Source organism: Saccostrea echinata, unplaced genomic scaffold (genome assembly GCF_033153115.1).
Source record: "Saccostrea echinata isolate AGI-Se365-2 ecotype Australia unplaced genomic scaffold, CSIRO_AGI_Sech_v1 ptg000004l, whole genome shotgun sequence".
NCBI lineage: Eukaryota > Metazoa > Mollusca > Bivalvia > Ostreida > Ostreidae > Saccostrea > Saccostrea echinata.
The window spans coordinates 8,119,922-8,142,373 of NW_026889753.1; the positions used below are offsets into that span (position 1 = coordinate 8,119,922).

At 38.7% G+C, this 22,452-nt stretch overlaps 1 protein-coding gene across 2 annotated transcripts in view; it reads right to left on the reverse strand.

Moving 5' to 3' along the window:
- The window catches only part of LOC133179114 (low-density lipoprotein receptor-related protein 2-like), a 49,554-nt gene that overhangs the window by 21,324 nt on the left and 5,778 nt on the right, over positions 1–22,452 (reverse strand). Inside the window, exons 3-20 of one of the 2 annotated variants that reach the window (XM_061313855.1) lie at positions 22,366–22,432; positions 18,860–18,876; positions 18,576–18,630; positions 17,683–17,705; positions 17,402–17,456; positions 6,135–6,157; positions 5,774–5,828; positions 4,419–4,441; positions 3,578–3,632; positions 3,396–3,418; positions 3,145–3,199; positions 2,908–2,930; positions 2,658–2,712; positions 1,495–1,517; positions 1,198–1,252; positions 981–1,000; positions 271–334; positions 85–153 (exon numbers count right to left, since the gene is read on the reverse strand). In XM_061313855.1, the coding sequence (XP_061169839.1) occupies positions 85–153; positions 271–334; positions 981–1,000; positions 1,198–1,252; positions 1,495–1,517; positions 2,658–2,712; positions 2,908–2,930; positions 3,145–3,199; positions 3,396–3,418; positions 3,578–3,632; positions 4,419–4,441; positions 5,774–5,828; positions 6,135–6,157; positions 17,402–17,456; positions 17,683–17,705; positions 18,576–18,630; positions 18,860–18,876; positions 22,366–22,432 (760 nt within the window). The remainder of the gene's footprint in view (positions 1–84; positions 154–270; positions 335–980; positions 1,001–1,197; positions 1,253–1,494; positions 1,518–2,657; positions 2,713–2,907; positions 2,931–3,144; positions 3,200–3,395; positions 3,419–3,577; positions 3,633–4,418; positions 4,442–5,773; positions 5,829–6,134; positions 6,158–17,401; positions 17,457–17,682; positions 17,706–18,575; positions 18,631–18,859; positions 18,877–22,365; positions 22,433–22,452) is intronic. The other variant, XM_061313856.1, reaches the window with a different exon arrangement.

The window sequence follows — 22,452 nt, forward strand, 5'->3', positions numbered from 1 at the left end:
AAATAACATGTCAAAATTTTAGGTTTTTTGAAATCAATGTCATTATGTAATGTTATTCTTGATTTGACAATGCTTGATACGTACTTCTAGAGCAGATTCCTCCTATGCATGTGTACCCGGCTGAACAACGTAGACCTCCCAGTCGACAAGAAGCTTTTTTAAGATAGAAAAAAAAGAACAAAAGAAAAGATTTTGTAAATTTTGATGAATTTAAAATATCTTATTGTTTCTCAAGCATATACATAAAATAAAAACAAAGTAAGGGCTCACCTCCAGGTCTCCTCACACAACGGTTATTTTCACAAGCGCTATCTGGATCAAGCTGACATTCTCTCTGAAATGTGAATATATTTTTTCTCAGGAAATCCTTATACTTAAAGCCTGATTTTTGAAGAAAAAAAATCTTGTCATTAATCATGTACTTTGCTAATTGAAAATGAAGATCAATACTCAAAGACAATGTTGAACAATTTTTTCATTGATTAAGCTATGTGAATTATGATAATTTTCTCGTTGATTAGTAACTGTTTGCATTCATTTCTTAAAATGACATGGATAAGAGAAATTATTCTTTAATATCATAATTTTAAAGCTATGACGTCTCTGTTTCAGTGTTTATATGCTATTCACAAGGTTGAATATTAAGCTTTCCTATGTAACGTATCAAATTACTTTTTAAAGGTAAACGTGAAGCAAGATAATAAAATTTAAGGCATACAACCTTTTACCCAATAAGGAGTGCTTTCTAAATCTCGAAATGCTTTCATCTGATTATTAAAATGTTATATTCTAATTTCTTTGATTGCATATTTTGCCATTCTTTTTGCATTGTAATAACAAAAATATTGGATAGGAATATTTTACATTTCCTATGTTTTTGTTCGTTCAATAGGACTCTGAAATTCAAAAGGCACAGAAATTTATACGGCAAACTTTTGCCCTGAAATCATTAACATTATCCTCTCCGTTTTAATACTTACACATCCATCGCCTTGCATTGCTGAAAAAGTTAAATACGTTTTATTCCCTAACTGTAGGAATTCAAATGTATTTGATTTCATTATCATGCCCATTTTTGTTCACTCTCCTCAAAAATATAGTTATAATACTGGTTGTTAAAACATTTTCGTGAGTATATTTACTAAGTAATTTACTTGCAACTTAAGTTTGAAAAAAATTAGCATGCACCATTCATACCTGGTACACATCTTCCGTTTTCACACCTTTCAAAGGCACTTGGGCATGGTAAATTCTTAATAAAAAAAGATAGTCATTATACGTTCTTCTAGTATCCGATTAAAGCAACAGAAAATTAAACTGTAAAAATGGTTCCTATTGAGAAAAAAAAATCAGTTCTTAAATTTATATTAGTTCCTCTTTTTATAAACTGTATATCAAGAAAGATGAAAACAAATAAGGAATACATATGAAGAATAGTCTTTATTACCGGATTTATTTATTCATTTAAAATTAAACTTTTCCTCAAAAACTTACCAAGGAGCATTCACGGATATCTCCTGCAAAAAAAAAAAAAAAAACGTATTTTAGTCTACATAAAGAAGTACACTGATTGATTGTATGCTGTTTTACTTCCCATCTGAGAATTTATTATTTATATAGACGTCACCTATACCAGTAAAGGGCTTTAAACTTAGACCTATACTCTGCAATCAGAGTCATTGATCAGTGAGGGCCAGGGCCTTCCGTGACACCTGACCTGGTATGTTTAGGTCACATCCGAAAGAAACGTGACTTTCACTTCTAGTGCCGGGCGCTTGGGAAAGGAACAGTCACTACCTATATTTAGGTAGGTATTCTTAGGCCAACGAAAATAGATATACTTGAAGTACAGAGACAAAGTACTACAATAAAAGTTAAAATGTTACTCTTACGGTATAAACAGGGGTGTTTCCTTGTAATGAATGTCATTACACAAAAGCATTTGCTTATTTTGAAATGGTAATTTGAGAATATTTTATAATAATGAAAAGATCGAACATTAGAATTTGCGAATTATTATTTGGAATTTGAATAGTTATTGAATATATTTAGCCTTGTTTTGAACAATGAATGTACGATAAGGGCAACTATACTTTACTTATGCTAAAGCACCATTATTTATTACAGCTAGGTCGCTTATATTACACTCTATAAACTATATTCCCCTCTTTATTGTAAAGTTAGTGTTCTATGAAAATTCTCTGGGTTATATTTTGCGATAAACTAAATAGAACATTAATTACGATTGTTTTAAAGAAATGGGACCTTGTTCTCATTTTTTTTACTGTGTGCTACCTTCGCCTTATACATTATTTCATGTTTTATATTCAGGGTAAAATTCAACCAATATCATTAATGAATAAAGAAGAATCTCAAAAATTGAACTTCAAACAAGAATTTAAAAAAAAGTATCTCCCCAGAATTTTTTTTCAGATTATGCTTTTTTTTTATATTTCGCACGATTAAGATAAATGCAAACAGAAATAAGACCTTAAGAATAAAGACGATGTTTGGAATGCAGGAGTTTTCCACTTTTAAAGTCAAAATGATGGATTAACTTGATTATATAACCAACCTCCTTACCTTTCCATAAAAAGATCAAACTGTTACAAAAGAATATATATACCTCATAACTTTTGTTTAAATGTATCCCATACCTCGTACACATCTTCCATTTTGACACCGTTCTCTAGGATCACGACATGGGTTTATCTATTTGAAAAAAAATTAAATATTTCATTACAGAATTCTGGCCAATAATTTATATATTATTACATAATTAAGTGCTTTATGATATACACGTGCAGGTACATGTTTAATAGAAACTTTCGAGTTTTAATAGATTTATAATTGTTTTCTTTTATTAAAAAAATCAAAAGGAATATAACTGTAATTAATATAAGTTACCGGGGAGCAGGTATCCAAATTTCCTGAAATGGAAGAAAATTATTAATTATTACCTCTTAAAAGCAGTACAAATGCTAAGGAATCGAGAATGATAAGTATTGATATTCACAAGTATTTTGAGCAATTTTTCCATAATGTTTACTGATCAGTACGAAACCAAACTTGTAATACAGGTGGCATTTGTGAAGATTGTTGATACTTTTCATAGCATTTTAAAAGTTTAAATGTATCCCATACCTCGTACACATCTTCCATTTTGACACCGTTCTCTAGGATCGCGACATGGATTTATCTATTTGAAAAAAAATTAAATATTTCATTACAGAATTCTGGCCAATAATTTATATATTATTACATAATTAAGTGCTTTATGATATACACGTGCAGGTACATGTTTAATAGGAACTTTCGAGTTTTAATAGATTTATAATTGTTTTCTTTTATAAAAAAAAATTAAAAGGAGTATAACTGTAATTAATGTAAGTTACCGGGGAGCAGGTATCCAAATTTCCTGAAATGGAAGAAAATTATTAATTATTACCTCTTAAAAGCAGTACAAATGCTAAGGAATCGAGAATAATAAGTATTGATATTCACAAGTTTTAATATTTTATAGGAAGACTGTAATATTTCGTCCATTCAAATATCATTTATTTAAAATAATTCATACCTGGTACACATACTCCATTTCGACATCTATCTCGTGGATCTGGGCATGGATTGAACTAGAAAAAAAATCAAATCTTTCATTGCATAATTCAACTCGCAAGGAATTTATTAATTTCATTACATTCATGCAATGCAATTGAATGTAAATACAATACAATCAATACAAATCTTGCCCTGTTTTTCTTCAATATGAAAGTGATGTAAAAAATTAAAATTCATGTTTTCTAAATCATGGAAATCCCATGCAGAAAAATCATACAAATCTTTATTCTCACATGACCTTCTAAATGCTAAATTGTGATGTCATAAATTTGCGGATTTCCCGTATCCCGTATTTTCTTAAAAAGTTGCAGATCACATCATTTTTCAACGGAATTTTCCTTCAAATAATAAAGTCCACATGCATCGCCCACAAAGATTTTGAGATATGTGATTTTCCAATTAATTTTGCACAACATATCCGAAAATTAAATGGACGAAGGCTGTGAACACTGTTTTCTTAAGGAAAATAACCCTTGAAATGGGTAATTTGGAGGCTTTTTCTCTTTAAAACAGAAAAATGCATCAAATTAATGACGTCATATTTCCAGAATGGTACTCCTTCATGTCATTTCCTCTCCTGATTTACCACAGTCATATACTCAACTCATATTAAGCCAGTTTCAAAACTTTTTGAAAACATTAAATTTTTAGGACACAATAAAGATAAAACCGAACCTACTTCTTTGATCATCTTTTGTCATTATTAATATTTCAATAAATGAAGTTAGAACAAGAAGAACAGATTGTATCTTTGTTTGATTCATCTTAAGGGATAAATTAAAAAAAGAATTAACCCTCACCTCAGAACATATGCTTGGATTTCCTAAAATAAAGGGAATGTAATTAGTGCATATTTCTAAAGTAAATACAACATTTGGTATCGAATTACAAGTAAGTTTAAAGTGTGCCAATTTCTTTTCATTCTATGTCTTGTCAGCTGTTTCTAAATATGGTTCATTATTATATGCATAGGAAATGCTAGATTTACATATGATTCCAATGTGACCTAATTTCTAGAAAATGGTTCGACTGCAGGCAGTAATTAATAAATCATGACAGAGAACATTACTATTGTTGACAAATAAAAGAGGAAAAGAATTTTTTAAATCTATATAGCCTTTACAAAGTCGATTTTTAATGTGAAAATATAATCAAATTAATTTGAAACCCTTTTATAGAAAGAAAAAAGATCACTTTCAATTTTTCAAATTAATTTTTATAATAAAGTAATTACTAGTAAGCGAGATCTGCCATTAAGGATATGTTGCATTAATGATGAAAGAAGTGCATAAACAATCTGAATGCGCAAGTCCGCGAGAAATCAAAAAAGATGCGCGAGAAATCAAAGAAGATGTACGAGGAATGGTGTATCTTTTATGAAGATGGTTACTACTGGTTACTTTAAAGATAAATATTAATTAAAAGTAAGACGTTAGCTACTCATGACAAAGTCAATTAAAAGTTATGTGAAGTACACCGGACAGCTTAACTAGTTTTCTCGACTCCATTTATGTTTACCATTCAAAAAGTGGGAACATTGTCAAGTGATATATCAATTAAGAGAGACATAACTAACTTAGTAGGAAATTAAATAATTGTTATCTGATATCGTTATAAGGCGCTTAATTTCAATTGTGTAAAATACAGCATTCATGTGACTTAATCAAGGGTATTAAACCGTAGATATGAAAAAAAAAAATTACTTAAACGTAATCCTTCTTCTTCTTAATTGTATACAATTTTTCATTGAAAAAAAAATACATTAAAATATTAAAGAAATAATCATCATTTACGCCGAATTAATGCTAAACTTTTATGACCGACTCCCCTCCTTTCTAGTTAAAATTTGGACAGGAGAGTGTGTAGGCCTCACAAAACTTGTTTACTCTTAATAATCCAAATGTCATTGTAAAAAGTTTCAAAAAGACATTAATTACAAAAAGACAAATTTAAAAGACAAATTACAAATCACAACAATGCAGTTTTTTATTTAACAGGGAAAAATATATAACGTCGAAGGTATTTCTTGTTCTAACAAATATGTTTCTGATAATTTTTATTAATCAAATAAATACTTACGGTTAATTTGTTATTACCTTTGCAGAACAGGTAAGTGTATTTACTTCGAGAACGCATTTTGAAATTTAGTTCTTACCTCGTACACATCTTCCATTTTGACACAGATCTAGAGGATTTGGGCAAGGATTTAACTATTTAAAAAATCAATCTCATATAACAGAATTCTTTTTAATAATACCTTGAATAATAAAAATATTCATTATTATATTTTGAGATAACATATAAAATGAACATTTGAATTATTATGTTTAATAAAAATGCCTTTTTCCCGTAAAAATAATAGTACACAAGTAGTATACAAGTAAATCATATTAGATGTGATTCAAATCAGTCTTTTCAATTACTCAATTCCTAGAAGGTATTTAAACCAGGAAAAACATAAAACAGTTTCATTTGAATAAACTTTAGGTACAAATTTAAAATTATATAACTCTCACCCGGGAACAAATGTTGGTATTTCCTGAAATGAAGGAAAAATGGAAATAATTTTCTCAGTCATTACAGCATTTCGTAAATTTCATGTAATGATCATTCTGAGTCAACCCTCATTTTGATAATTGTTTATTATTTTTTTTACCTAAAAGTGTCTAGCTAATTCAAAACACATTTCTATCAAATTTTCCCCTCTTTATATGTGAATTTGCGTGCAGTTTAATTATAAAAAAAAGATTTCTTTTGGAGAATTCTTAGCGTTGAAGCAAAAAATATCTATAACTGACGTTGAATCTTAATTTGTGCCTGATTATAATCATAGGAAATTCTAGGTTAAAATTTGATTCCAATGCAACGTAACTTTTTAAAAATTATCATAGCTGCGGCCAATTATTTATCATGAATGTAAGAAAGATAATTCTTTGTTGATATACATTAATATGGAAGAAAAAAAAAGAAATTTCTAAGGTTTAGTATCCTCTGCCTTTATTTAAACATGAACATTAAGACAGGGATGGTTTTTAAGGCTCAGGTACATCGTACCAGATGGTGCTAGCGGACGTCAAATGGATGACAAATTTGTTAATCCGTTCAAATCCGTTCGCATACGTTTATTATCCGTTTCTTATTCAATGAAAATGTTCAATATTCGGTGAAGTTCTTTTATCCGGCAATAAGCTTTTATGATCAAACTTGGAACTGAATTGCTCTCTAAAGGTACGGTTAGTTTATTTAAGTACGGTAGATAGGCCTTTTGTAAGGAACTCACGTGCCTATTCTCCTGTACTAAACCGTTCTGCCTTCGTTGATGTCTGTTGGACCTGAGTCACAACTGGACAATATCCAGTCGTTTAAGAGACAAACCGGACTTGCTCTGGACACCGACAGCATAACCGTTTCTCTAAGGCTTCTCATTTGTTTTTCACGGTACCCATTCCTTATTAAAACGATGAAATCCCTTAGTTGAGCGATGCTTGTTCAGTACAAATCGTTCGAATCTTGTCTGTCCATCTAATACCCTTATTCTGATTGCAAGAGCTTTAAAATCTGCGGGAACAGCACCAATAATGTATTACCAACGAATTGCTTTCCCTCGCTCTTTTTCTAGCTTGACGTCCGTTAACACCATCAAGGAAGATATGACTGAGATAGTGGCAAATACAACTGGCAACATGTTATTCATCTTAATTATATATGTTTTGTTTCATAGTAAATAAATTATTATTATTATTATTCATTTTCAAATAACAACAGAAAGCTGAAATGGCAAAATTAAACATAGCAGGAATCCAATAAGACAATAGTAATTGATCTCTAGAACTTAAAGAAAAATATCCTCAATTTTGAAACAACATTTTTTTTTTTTTTTTTTTTTTTTTTTTTTTTTTTAAGAAATCTTTTTGTACAGGTATTTGTCATGTGTTAGGTTTGCTGTTATTTGGTATTGTTACAAAGCTAAATTTATATCATGCAATCATAGAATTTATAAATATTGTAAGAATAAGTTTTAACTACATAGTGTAGTATCTGTGCGACTTAATCTCTATTGAGATTCTGCTGGGCTAGATATTTGGACTGACGCCCACAGAATCTCTAGACAACCACTCATAATTCATGTCTGGAAATCAAGCCCCAACTTCGGCCAACTATAGCAAGAATTATTCACCTAGACCACACTGCCGTTCGCTTCAATTAAGTCATTTGGTTGATTATTTGACTCTCTGTCACTATCATTTCCAAATTGCTTACCGTTTAGGCATGTAAATCCCAACATAAAAATATTCACTAAAATCTCCGTTCGAAATATGGCTCCTTTGACGAAATTGTTTACCTCCTCACATAATAGAGTTCCTATAGTTTGTTTTTACCCTATGTGATTATGAAATAATGTCTACTATGGCTATTGAACATCACATAAAAGAAAACGGACTATAGGAACAAGACGTGCTGCAGAGACGGTGAGTCAGCCCGGGCCAGAACCCACGACAGAGTATATATTAAATATTTTTTATATTTGTAAATAGTGCTAATAAATATTGCATAAGTACTACACCCCTCGGTAGTTACTTTACTGGTGCCCAACTCGCGGGGCCCGGTGCTAGATTCCCGTACTGCTGTCAGTTTGCATTTTTTTTTTTTGGCATTGTTTTTAGCCGCCATTTTTGGTGCTGAGAGCACGTGTTATAGTTGCAAAATTTTTCTGATTCCGATATAATAATTTTTTGAATCAACTGGAATTGATTTGTGTATATATTTATTGCAAGTGATTTAGTGATTTTATAGATTATCTGTGATTTATTTGAAAATTATTTTGTACTATTTTATTATGGATTTGTCCCTGGAGGAAGCCGTGTCGGCTTTAGGTCTGGGTAGTGACCCGGCTGTCACGCGGTCAGACAATATCTTCCCTCACACTCCGGGTAGGGTGGGGGGATACCCCGGGGAGGGGGTTATTCACCATACGCTTATAGCGGGAGTGAGCATTTTGCCTCTCGTCACACACCTTTTGCTCAGTCAATGTCAGGCCACATGGGAGGGGGGTTGCCCCTGGGGGGTCCCTCTACACCCATGCCGGGCCTGCACTCGGGCATCCCCTGTGGGGAGGGTAGTGTATTACATGGAGAGTCAGGAAAAGAGGTAAGGTTTGCCCAGCCTCAATTTGGCTCACCAGGGATGATGACCAGTGATTCCCTGGAGGCCTCTCTAGGTAGCCCGTGTAGGTGTGGCTCACCTGGTAACACTGTGGGTTGTAGCCCACCTAAATATGAATATAGGAAGGTTCCCTTGAATTCGGGATTAAACCATCTGTATTCCTTAGGCCATGTGCAACCAGCTAGTAGTAGCCACCCTGTCCTTGTGGGAGACACAGCTAACCTGGGGGGCCCTGCTACCATGAATTATAGACCAAGCCGCTTGGGTGAGATTGTACCACACTCACTTGACCCCGCCCTTCCGTCCCATACACCGTGTGTTAGTCAGCAACCTGAGAGGCCTGTGAGGCCTGCACAGCTCACCTCCGAGTATGATCGTCAACATGTGAGGCCTGTAGATCCTGTAGGGCTCACCTGGGACCCTGCACCCATACAGAGCCAACCTAGACTGGCAAATTTTGGTGTGCCCTCTCTCCCTGGGGATGATTTGCAACCCCGGAGCTCAATGCCACGCACTATATCTGCCCCAGCCCCTGTCAATGTTGGAGTGTCACCAGCAATGGTTCATTCACAAGTATATGCTTTAGACACTGGTATGACTGCTGCCAGACCCCAACCTACATCATTATATGCTAGTTCCACAAGCACACCTTACCATGCGCCCCAATCAGTGTACATCAATCCTGGGGGTAGGCATGCCCAACCCCCAGTACCCGACCACGCCCAGTCTGTGTTGTACCGAGGCGAGAGTACTCCAGCCACACTCCATGGTATGGCTATGCCCAGTGCACTGCAGCACCATAGTGTTCCTGTGTCAATGACTTGTAGTCCTGCCCATCCCAATACCCCAGCCTGCCATTTTGGAAGGGAGGGGGAGAGAATAGCACATGTTCAACCTAACATGTATGGGGCAGCCCATCCGGGATTCTATGCTAGTCAGTCAGTCCCGGCTAACCAGGCTTGCAACTTAACTACACCAATACATTATAGCTCACCTGGTTACCAGGGCACCACACCATACCCAGGTAGGGCAGCCACTGGGGGTAAGCCCCGGTATAAGGACCTTAGGTATGATGGTAAGACCAGCTGGAAGGCATTTTTGCACAAGTTCGTTAGGTTATCTCGCAGCCAGCTATGGACAGCTATGTTTTTCCCTTGAAGGGGCAGCAAGCGAATACTACACCTTGCTGTTAGAAACCAGTAGCCAGCTCCGCCTAGGTGAGATCTTGCAGAGATTTGAGAAGCGTTTTGGCTCCTCTGCCCCCGATCTCACTCATCAACTCAACTTCCAGGCTGCCAATCAGAATCCAGGAGAGTCACTTCGTCAGTGGGCAGACAGGGTGCTGAACTTGGCGACGCGAGCCTTCCCTTGTGTGCCGGACGTGCACACACACGCCATACCTAGGCTGTGTTATGGAGCCGAGGACCGAGACGCTGGCCTTTACGCGCTCGATGGGCATCCCAGGACCGTGGATGAAGCCGTGGAGCGAATGCAGTACTACCAGCACTCCCGGCTACATAGGCCTAAGACCAAGAAAGAGCTGCGGAAGGTGATCTCTGATGAGGACGCCGAACAGGACGATCCCGGGACGGTAAATGTTGCTGCTGGGGAGGAGCTGGAAGCCCTGTGGAGCAGAATGGAAAAGCTGGAACAAGCTGTTATGCCCCCCTCCCTAAAACCCAGTGGTCTGGTACCCAGCCACCCAGATTGGCAGAGCGAGACCCGAAGCCCGCTGTGTGTTTTAAGTGTGGAGAGGTGGGGCATTTTCGTAGAAATTGCCCCACCCAAGCTGCTGGGAAGTTAGTAGCTACTGATGGGCCGCGGGGCGGAGCCCGGATGAAGGGACCCCTTGGTGAGAGGTATCGTAGGCCTGAGTCCCAGGAGAGGGGACCAAGGAGTGAAAGGCCTGGATCCCAGGGAGGGCCCTCCCAGGCAGTTCGATTTATGAACCCAGAGCAGTCCCCAGAGAGGAGAGACTCGGAGAGTAAGGAGCAGTGTGCTAGTCAACCCCCTTCCTGTATGCGGCGTAGGCGCAAGCGGCGCAGGCTAAGGGTCCGCTTTGAGACGCCCCAATCGCCGGAGCTATTCTCAGCTGAGGAGGAAGAGGCATCCTTGGACGAGGAAGTGGGGAAGCTTGTGGCCCCCCACTCCACTCCGGAGCCACTTGGACCAGCTCGGGATAGGACTAGGAAGTTCCAGGGCTTTGGGAGGACCAAGCCTGGTGACTCTGGTCAGAGGTCACCAGAGGATGAGGGGAATGAGCCCACTATACCTATTGGACAGCTGCGCCCATCTACAGGGTTTTCTGTTAGTTTACTTGTGCAAGGCACACGGGTGAGTGCTGTGGTTGACACGGGGGCTGAGGTCAGTGTTTTGTCGACTCAGGTTTATGACCAGCTAGAGCCTAAGCCCCCGATACGGAAACATGTTACTATGACTCAGGCGGGTAAGGACACCAAGTTGAAAGGTTTCATAGTGGGACCCGTGGCAGTGAGTATAGGTACGCAGACTCACGAGGTTGACCTTTATGTCGCCCCCTTGCAGGACCCCATGTTGCTGGGCATGGAGTTTCTTCATGCCCGGAAGGCTCAATTAGATTTAGAGCATGGGACTTTGACCTTGGTAGGGGAGACAATTAAAATAAACTTCGGCCGAGCTGAGGAGATTCCGGAGGCCAAGGTGACTTTGGCCCGGAAGATACGAGTTCCAGCTGGCTCTGTTGTTTTATGCCCCTGTCGCCTGGATCAGAAGCTGGATGATTTTGTGGTGGTCCCTGGCATTGATATGCAGTCTGATGTGCTTCTTATGCCCCATACATACCATGAGGGAGGGGACAGTGCAGTAATCTGTGTAGTGAACGCTTCAGATCGAGATGTGACCTTGACGGGGGGTAGCCTTGTTGGTACTGCAGTGGAAGCTGATCCACACCAGCCTGTGCCCTACCTGGTGCGGACAGTAGGCAGCCTGGATGACGGGGATCGGGGGGCAGGAGCCACATCCCCTGAGGTGCCTGAATTTCTGCAGGATTTGTTAGAGCGCTCCTCGGTGGAACTCAGTTTAGAAGAGAGGGCCTTGCTGGCCAGTCTGCTCTCGGAATTTCAAGATGTATTTGCTCGGAGCGAGTTCGACTTTGGGAACTTCACCGCATTGGAACACGAGATAGATACCGGAGACGCACCCCCTGTAAAGGAGCGGATGAGACGTACTCCCATGTTCTTTGCTGGTGAGGAGGAATCCCACCTAAAGAAAATGCTGGAGGCTGGTGTGATACAGCCCTCTATGTCTGAATGGGCCTCAGCTCCAGTTCTGATTAGGAAGAAAGACGGTCAGGTCAGATGGTGCCTGGACTACCGCCGTTTGAACAAGGTGACTCGGAAGGATGTATTCCCCCTGCCTTTGATAGACGAGTGCTTGGACACCCGTACAGGGAATGTATGGTTTTCGAAGCTCGACGCCAACTCTGCCTTCCATCAGATAAAGATCCGTCCCCAGGATAGGAAGAAGACAGCATTTTTGACGAAGTATGGTCTGTTTGAGTTTGTGCGCATGGGGTTTGTCTATGCAATGCCCCGGCTACCTTTTCTAGGGCGATGAACCTTGTACTCAGAGGCCTTACTTGGAGTATTGTTCTAGCCTTCTTAGATGACGCCCTGGTTTTAGGTCGGGGCTTCCTGGATCACCTGGAGAACTTGCGATCTGTGTTCATGCGTTTCCGGGAGTACGACTTAAAGTTTAAGCCGAAGAAATGTGAACTATTCCAAACCAAGGTTGAATTCCTGGGGCGGCGGGTAAGCAAGGAAGGCATTGAGATGGGAGATGATTACATTGCTGCAGTCAAGGACTGGGCTGTCCCCAGCAGCACAAAGGAGGTAGAGAGGTTCCTTGGGTTTGCTAACTACCACCGGGGATTCATTGCGGGTTATGCTGAGTGGGCACTGCCCCTCTACAAGATCACAGGCAAGAAGCCCTTCGTCTGGGGCCCGGAGCATTAAGCAGCTTTTGAAAGTTTAAAGAGGGCCCTTACATCTCCGCCTGTCCTGGCCCTCCCCATTCCCGATGGAGAGTTTATACTTGACACCGACGCCTCCAATGAAGCCATAGGGGCCGAACTCTCCCAGTTACAGGATGGCCAGGAGAGACCCATATCTTATGGAAGCCTCAGTCTATCCCCGGAGCAGCGCAAGTACTGCACAACCCGGAAGGAGCTGCTAGCAGTTATCCGCTTTACCCGCCTGTTTCGCCATTACTTGCTGGGGAGGAGATTTATTGTGAGGACAGACCATCATAGTCTTATTTGGCTCCTTAACTTTAAAAACCCCCAGGATCAACTCGCCAGATGGATGGAAGAGCTCAGCCAGTATGACATGGAGATACAGCATCGCCCGGGGCGACGCCATGTCAACGCGAATGCCCTGTCCCGGTTGCCTTCTAGTGCCATCTGTGCTGGAGCTGATGTCACCATGCACCCCAGCGACTTACCTTGTGGCGGATGCCCTAAGTGTGTTAAGGCTCACCAGACCTGGAATGTCTTTGGAGAAGAAGTTGACAATGTGGCGCCCTTGGCCAGTCCTGGAAGCTGGATATAAACACCTAGCTCGGAGGTAGAAACTGTGGAGGAGACAGTTTTAGAGTCTGAGGGCAATACTGAGGAAGCCAGTGACTTGCCCTCTCCCCCTGGACCAGCCAAACCTTCAGTTAGTGAAGTGGCCTATGGTTATGTTTCTGGGGGATTGTTAGGTCGCATTGGTCATTACTCTCCCCCGGAAGTTGACTTTGATGATGAGGAGTCAGTAGAGGGGCCCTTCCGGACCCAGATTCGCCTCGCTAAGCACCCCCACATTGTGGCAGTAGTGGGGGCACCCCCTGACGATTCTGGTAGCCCGTTGTCATTTGTGGGTTTGACCCCAGAGGAAATGAGTCTATGCCAGTTAAGGGACTCGGAAATCAGTCAATTTCTTGACTGGTTGGACGATGATGTAGCTCCAGAGCAGCAGGCCACCAGGGCATTGATAGAACCAAGGCACGCCTGCGTGATAGATTCTTCTGGTATGGCATGATGAGGGAGGCAGAACAGTTCGTGAGCACCTGTGGTCCTTGCAGCAGGAATAAGCATCCTCAGCGCCATGCCCGGGCAGAGATGATTAAGTACCATGCTGGCGCCCCTATGGAGAGAGTCCATCTTGATTTTCTGGGGCCCCTACCCCGGACTAAACAGGGCAATGAATATCTACTTTTCATGGTCGATCAGTTTACTAAGTGGGTGGAGTGTGTCCCTCTGCCCACTCAGACTGCTGAGGCAACAGCTACTGCTGCGGTCGATCAGTTCTTTGCTCGCTTTGGCTGTCCCTTCCAGATCTTCACCGACCAGGGTAGGAACTTTGAAAGTAAGCTCTTCACAGCAGTGTGCGACTTGTTGCAGATCCATAAGACCCGCACCACTCCTTATCGTCCATCAGCCAATGCCCAGGTAGAAAGGTATAATAGAACCTTGATGGATGCTGTGCGTTGTTATATAGACAAGGCCCAGAACTGCTGGGATGAACATCTTGCCCAGATAGCAGGTGCCTTGCGCTCTGCAGTCAACCGGAACACAGGCTTTACTGCGAACAAGCTGATGTTGGGCAGGGAAGTGAATATCCCTGCTGATCTGATGTATGCCCCACCTCAGAGGGACCCGGCTGTTGACCTTGAGGGCTACGTAGTGAATTTGGAGAAGGCCATCCAGTCAGCTCATGAGACAGCCCGGAGACGTCTCCGGACCTCAGAGGAGCGCATGAAGAGGGATTATGACTGACCTTGAAGGTCTGTGCCAGAACTTACAATGAGGGTGACCTAGTTTACGTCCTTGACACGGCTACTGTCAAGGGGAAATGCAGGAAGTTGAGCCCTTCCTGGAAAGGACCAGGTATTATCTTGAAAAAGTTAAGTTCCCACCTTTACCGAGTGAAGACCAAGCTTACGGTGATGGTTGTCAACCATGATCGCCTGAAAAAGTGTGTAGATCGGGACATACCGTTATGGCTGTCCCGGTATCAGGAGAAGTTCAGAGCCCAGTCCCAGGGAGGTGGTGAGTTTAGTAGTGTCCCAATGTCCCCCGGGGAGAAAGCTCCCTCGAGTGAGGTCCCTGGACCTTCCCAGTTGAGCTCGTCTTCAGACAGCCCCCCCCGTATACCGAGAAAACGGGGGTGCCCACGTAAAGTGCGGTCGCCCTCTACCGAGTCCGCTAAGTCGTCAGATGGGGATCTGACAGACTCTGAGCTCTATTGTTTCTGTCGTAGACCGGACGATGGGGGGCTAATGATTCAATGCGACCAGTGTGACAGTTGGTTCCACGGGGTTTGTGTGGGGGTCACTTCAGAGGAGGCTTCCTCCTTGGATCAGTATATCTGCCCAGATTGTATGGGGGAACCCCGGGTAGCAAACGTTGGTGTTGTTCTGGAGCCCCCATCTTGGCCCAGGGTAAGACGGGTTACCCTGGCGGTTTTACAGGAATGGTAAGTGGGTCAGCTGGCTTTGACCCGCTCTAGCGTACCCTGCAAGGCCAGACTCTTTACCTGGGAATTATCCCGGACTCTAGGGCCAGGAAGTGTTTAATTGGGAGCGATCCCAGACCCCTTTTTCCCAGGAGTTATCTTGGGTGTGTTTTGTCTGGGGCTTGCCCCGTCCCTGGGCAGTCCGCCCGGGTGGGCGTTAACAGCGCCCCATCGTTGGAGATGGTTCCGAACCCTCCCTCGCACTGTGGACTCCTGCCTTTCAAAGAAAACGGGGGGGGGGGGAGTGTAGTATCTGTGCGACTGTCCCGTGGTACGACCTGCTGATGATGTTACGTCAGATGGCGGGACAGTCGCACGGACTTCTTTCACCGCCAAGATGTCAGACGGACAAGACGTGCTGCAGAGACGGTGAGTCAGCCCGGGCCAGAACCCACGACAGAGTATATATTTGTATATTTGTAAATAGTGCTAATAAATATTGCATAAGTACTACACCCCTTGGTAGTTACTTTAATATTAATAACGATGATGTAATAGTTAAACTTATTGCAGAAAAGGTTTTTTTTTTTTAAAAAAGAACCTTATGATTAGGTTTGTGAAAATAATAATGCTGTAATCAAGTTGCAGTTTAATTAATAAACATAATATAGTAGCACACTATTTCAGATATAAAATTATTCATTACTTTTTTGAAATTTTGAGCATGGTTTATACCTCGTATACATCTTCCATAAATAAAACAATTATCAATTTAAAGCTCAGACAATTTCTTCTTAAAATAATGTTTTGCAATAAATACTGTTATGCAACAATTATTTAATCAAATCTTATGGTCCTTTCAATGACCTTGATTCCAATTACAATCTGTCCAATTGTTAGGCCATTATATTTATGCTGAATTATCTATGGATAACTCCCTCTACCCGATCAAGATAAAGGGCTCTTGGGGGGTCTGATGGGTCGGTGGGGGACACAAGGGATAAGGACGATTACTTTCTAAATAAATCGATTAAATTACAATTATATGTACTTTTGATTTAAATAGGAATCGATTACAAGCTGACTACAGCCAATTTTTAAAGTAATCAATTGCATCTGATTTTTTTTCCATCTTGTAATCACGATTTCTTGTGATAACTTTACATTTTTTTTTTGTTTAATGTTTGAGGGAAACATTTTTAAATCATCATTTACATTTTAAAGGTAGAGTTCAAAGTTCTGTTACAAGTCCTTACATAGATGCTCGAGATGGTTTATCTGATCAACTGATTTCTATATTATATACAAGTAAATATCTGTGTTATGGTTGAGGGAAAAAAACCAAAAATATAACAAATTTTTCAATCAAATTGGACATTATTATTGTTAGAGATAAAGGGATTAAATAAAGAACTGTTAATTAAATATTTGAACATTTCAATTAAACTGCCAATTGTTGGATGTTTTTACTAGAATTAACACTTTGACTGGACAAGAATGGTTAGTTCATAATTGTTAAGATACGTTTGATAAAAAAACCATTCGTATGTTTAGATTTTTTTGAAAATTTTTTTGCATGTTAATTGAAACAAAAAAGTCAAACTTTAAAATGACCCTGGCGTAACTTTATCTTATTACCATAATTTAAAAGATTATCCCGCTAAAAGATTAATGTCGTGAGTATTTTTCTTAACACTAGCTAATTAGCAAACTCATACCAAAGGGAGGTAACCTAGTGAATGCCTCCACCCGGGCTCCATACATTATTCACGCAATATATCTTTAAAAAAAATAGCAATTCTTGCAAAAACATTCTCCAAGTGTAAATTTGTCTGATTGTATGTAAGGTTCAGGTTCAAATATTTCGTAGTCCGTAGCTTTGTATTGGATGTTTTCATTGGCTTCGTAAATCATTGAAATTCGTAAGAGACGAATAGGGTTTTTTGAATACTACTGATCTTGATAACATGGTGTTAGTGAAGTTGGAAAAAAAATATTGTTTTATGAGTCATTTGTACATGCATATGTATGTCATAATGATTGTACAAATACTCATGCTGTATCTGTAGGGCTGTTAAATGTGGTAAACCTTCATGCAATACAGACCAAACACTGTTATGTAATATTGCTGTGAAAAATGTTTTTACCTGGTACGCATCTTCCATTTTGACATATATCTCGCGGATCTGGACATGGATTTAACTACAAAAGAAAATTAAATTAAATCACTTATTACGTAGTTCATTCACAAAGCAGTAAAAATAGGAAAAAGAGATTTACACCAGGGTAATAAGGACAAATCTGTGATAAATTGTGATAAAGTTGTTTAAAAGTCATTTCATTAAGTAATCGCAGTTTGAATGCAATTTTGTTTGATGTAAAATTATGTGTAAAATTTTAAACAAGACACCCTCGTTTTAAACCTTACCTGGGAGCATGTGTTGGAATTGTCTAAAATAGAGGAAAACGTAATGAATTAATTTTTCGAGGTCATATTAATTTACTGTTGGTAACGAGTTGCGGTTATCGCTCAAAATGTGTTAAATTTGAACTCGGTGTGCAACGATTCTTAGCAAACAGTTTTATTCAATTTTTGAATATGCAATTCAATTAAGTAATCGTTATCAAATTTTATTTAAATGTTTGTATTAAACACAGTTTGAAAGTTTACGTAAACGTAAAGTCGACATGCTTTAAAGCCATTGTAGATGATAGGAATGAACAGAAATTGGTCGTGGAGAGAGATTTGACTAGTTTAAGAGAGAATTACGGAGAACAAGCGTGGAAAACATTGTCATCAAAGAACAGCCTTCATAGAAATCTTTTTATACGTATTCATTTGAGAATACAATTGATCAGTTTATTGAATACTTCAAGTAAAAAGTAGACAACGAGGTTTGTAATAGAGAGAATTTGAAATTTACAAATAAGAATGATCCTTATGAAAAAAATAATCTCTTGCAATCAAAAGGGAAACGATCCCTTGTTTGTGCAAAATCTGCTTTTTTATGTTTGTCGAATGTTTTTGGTTATGTAGGTTGAATTCAATTTTACTTCAATGGTATTGCTGCAATAAGTATAGAAACTTGGCTGAATATAATTATTAGATTCATATATCAGATAATACTGATTATGTCAATTGGAATGTTTTTTCTCTCTCTCTTTTCCATCGACCTTTCCAGTTTTCATTGAAGAGATAATAATGCTCTGTTAATTCAAAGGTATATGTTAACAAAGGTATCGTAGCTGCACACTCTTTAGAAAACGGTTCATTGTCATTATTTACCCATTTAATTTCGAAATTTTTGAATTAGTTCATACCTCGCACACATCTTCCGTTTAGACATCTATCTCGTGGATTAGGACATGGGATACTCTAAAGAATATTCAATTATCTTAATTTTTTCCGAAATGTAGTTACATTCATCAAAAAATTAATTGTAATTTAGTTTTCTTAAATACAAAAGAACTTACAATAAAAGTTATTCGTTATGTGCATGATCTGAGCACAGATTAGAATCATAGAATTAAAATATCAACGAATCATTCATTATATTAGTAAAGCATTGTTTAATATAACTGAAGAATCTGTTTACGTATCATACCGTGGAACACTCCGTACCTGAAATGAAAGGAGCAACATATAATTATTCTTTTAATGGAAATGAATTTTAAATGGCTCTAAGACATACAAGAAAGATTCGATAAAATCATCACAAAATATCTTTATAAAATAAAGTTTTGTAATAAATGTGAATCGTTTCCAATTCTGACTAGTTCAATTTTATAGTATGTTCATTTTCACAATTAGCTTATTGATATTCATTTAATGTAAAATTTCCTTCTTTTTTTTTACCGATCATCCCGCTTATAAAAAAAATTGGTTACCGTTAGCTAAAAAGCGAAGTCCTACCGACTGACTAACTCATGTCTAGCCGACATTTACTTACCACCGTCTGGCCGACATTTACTTACCACTGTCTAGCCAACATTTACTTACCACTGTCTAGCCAACATTTACCTACCACTGTCTGGCCGACATTTACTTACATGTACCACTGTCTAGCCAAGATTTACTTACCACTGTCTAGCCAACATTTACTAACTACCGTCTGGCCGACATTTACTTACCAACGTCTGGCCGACATTTACTTACCACTGTCTAGCCGACATTTACTTACCACTGTCTGGCCGACATTTACTTACCACTGTCTAGCCAACATTTACTTACCACTGTCTAGTCAACATTTACTTACCACTGTCTAGCCGACATTTACTTACCACTGTCTAGCCAACATTTACTTACCACTGTCTAGCCAACATTTACTTACCAACGTCTGGCCGACATTTACTTACCACTGTCTAGCCAACATTTACTTACCACTGTCTAGCCAACATTTACTTATCACTGTCTAGCCAACATTTACTTACCACTGTCTAGCCAACATTTACTTACCACTGTCTGGCCGACATTTACTTACCACTGTCTAGCCAACATTTACTTACCACTGTCTAGCCAACATTTACTTATCACTGTCTAGCCAAGATTTATTTACCACCTCAAGCCGGTGTAAAGACGAACAATGACCCCCGTAGAAAATGACAGGGGGTTATCGAAAAATGACCCCCTAGATGTAGAAAAATGTAATTTGTTTGTAGAAAAAGAACCCTATGGACTATTTCTTTTACATGTGTAACCTATAAGAAATTGACCCCCGTTGAAAAATGACCCTTATCATAACAGAGTGATACAAAGTCTAAAAGAGGTGATTGATACCAAGGCTTGGGTCTCATCGGGTAATTATCTTGTGTTTTTCTGATTAACACTGAACGAACACGCAATTAAAATGTATTTAACAGCATTACATTTTTTCTTTTTATAAGACCTATCGTGTTCTCAGCACACAATTAAATCTGCACAATAGATATATATTATTAATAAACAATAGTTACTTCCTTTCATATGTCAACTTGATATATCCTAGTTTGCCATTTCTATTTGATATTTTTATGTTTTACTGACTATAGACTAACAACTAAATTGTATGACAAACAAGATGACTTCAGCTTTACCATTGTCAACTTTCCATATTTATGCAGTAACATCCCGCTGTAATCTGCATATGGTGTTTAAATTACCCAACTTATTCGATACTCGGGGGGCATGCTCCGTGGACGATCGATTTTTAAACCGAGGCAGGCTACTGATCATGACAGATAAGTTGATGGGATTTCAACAACCTCGTTGAAAGTAAGCATTTTGTAAATTCTATGGTCGTTATAATGACCTTGTTATCAAATATTACCTATTATTGAGTCGAACTTTGGCTGACGTGTTACACATCAATTGTTAGGCCTTTGTTTTTATACTGAATTTGGCTCCGGAAATTTCCGTCTACCTGATCAATAGATAGGGCTCATCGCGGTTGTGAATGATCAACAGAAGATGTTTACTCCTAGTAAGGATCTGATCCCACCTCTGGAATTTCCAGGGGTCTGTATTTTACGCCCTGTTCACAGATTTATGATGTTCATAGATTTTTTTTTTTAGATCGATGACTGTTCGTCTTTTTCATTTATACGTCACAGTGGCCATTTGTTAAAGATATTATTATTTCGTCCAGAACCTAAGGCAGAACGATAAATTGTAATCATTGGATATATTATTTTGTCCGAGGGCTTTCCCGGAGATGACTTGGAAAAACTTAATGAAACTTTTCAGAAATGACAATCAGCAATTTAAATGTTCATTGAATATTTTGATTTCAAATGCCATCGTTTCTATGGAAACAAAAAAGACAAATTTGGACAATATTTATGAAACTTTATTCATTTATATATAAATCCACTAAGGCAATAAATTTTCTGAATACGGAATATAATGCTATAGTTTGGTGCAGTTGAAGCCCAGAAAAATTGTTTGGACGAATTAGATATTTGTTCTGACAAAGAAGATAATAGTTCTGACAAGTTAATTCTTCGTCGTGACGAACAAAATATTTGTGTGGATAAATAAGTTCAATTAAGTCAATTAAGTATACTCGTACGCTAGAAGAAAGATTAAATTGCTTCTGTTCGGAATTGTTCGGGAGAACTTGATATTTACTTGTGCAATTCAGCGAATTCCATATTTGTTCGAACAAATTTGATGTCGCTTCTTTGGACAAGACTTTTCTCTGATAAAGGAGAGCATCTAGAAATTAAAGATGGTACATGTGTTAAGCACATGGATCAAGTGCACATTGGTTTCTAGATAGGGATATCTGATCAATCTTTTTAATTACTCAATTCCTTTGCGGATGATGGGGTTTCATATGAAAGTGTTCTTGCAGTTTATGTTGAAATTGCTTGATTTTCAACCTTTGTTTGCCATATACACTGGATAGTTAATGAATGCTTGTTTTTCGGTTTTCTTGAAAATGTATACGAATGTATCTAAAACACGTAATTCTTCTTATTCAAATTGTTATACATTTTTGCTATATGTCAGAAAATTCTCTCTTTCTCTCTCTCTCTCTCTCTCTGGATAATATAAGCGAAAAATAAAGAGGAATATTCTTTAAACAATGATACATTAGTCAAATCAATATGGAAGCATTTCCAAATAATGTAGATTGAAGTTGATTATTGTTGTCAATTTATCATAAAAGACATTTGAAAGATTTAATGAAAACAATAGATCTTCAATGTACCTTCAAGAAAACAATAGATCTTCAATGTACCTTCAATTTACCTCAGGTGAGCATTCTGATCTACGGGCCTCTTGATTTATAGTTCTTTTGATAATCAAAAAGGAAAATTTATCCCTAATAAAATCTACAAGGGGTCATTATTCTACGCGGGGGGGGGGGATTTTTCTCCCCGTAGGGTATGCAGATTTTAAGGGTGATGCTATTTTTTGTACAGGCAAAAGAGTTTTTTCGACGTCAAATAATGACCGGGTGTCATTTATCGACGTCTAAAAATGATACCCGGTCATAATTCTACGGGGGTCATTATTCATCATTACACCGGCATTTACTATCCACCGTCTGGCTAACATTTACTTACCACCGTTTTAACATCGCCTAGCTGACATTAACTTACCACTGCCTTGCCGATGTTTACTTACCACCGTCTGGCCTGCATACATTATTGACACAGCGCTGCCCTTGTGGACAATTCGATTCTCCGAAAATCTATCGAAAAATATTTCGAA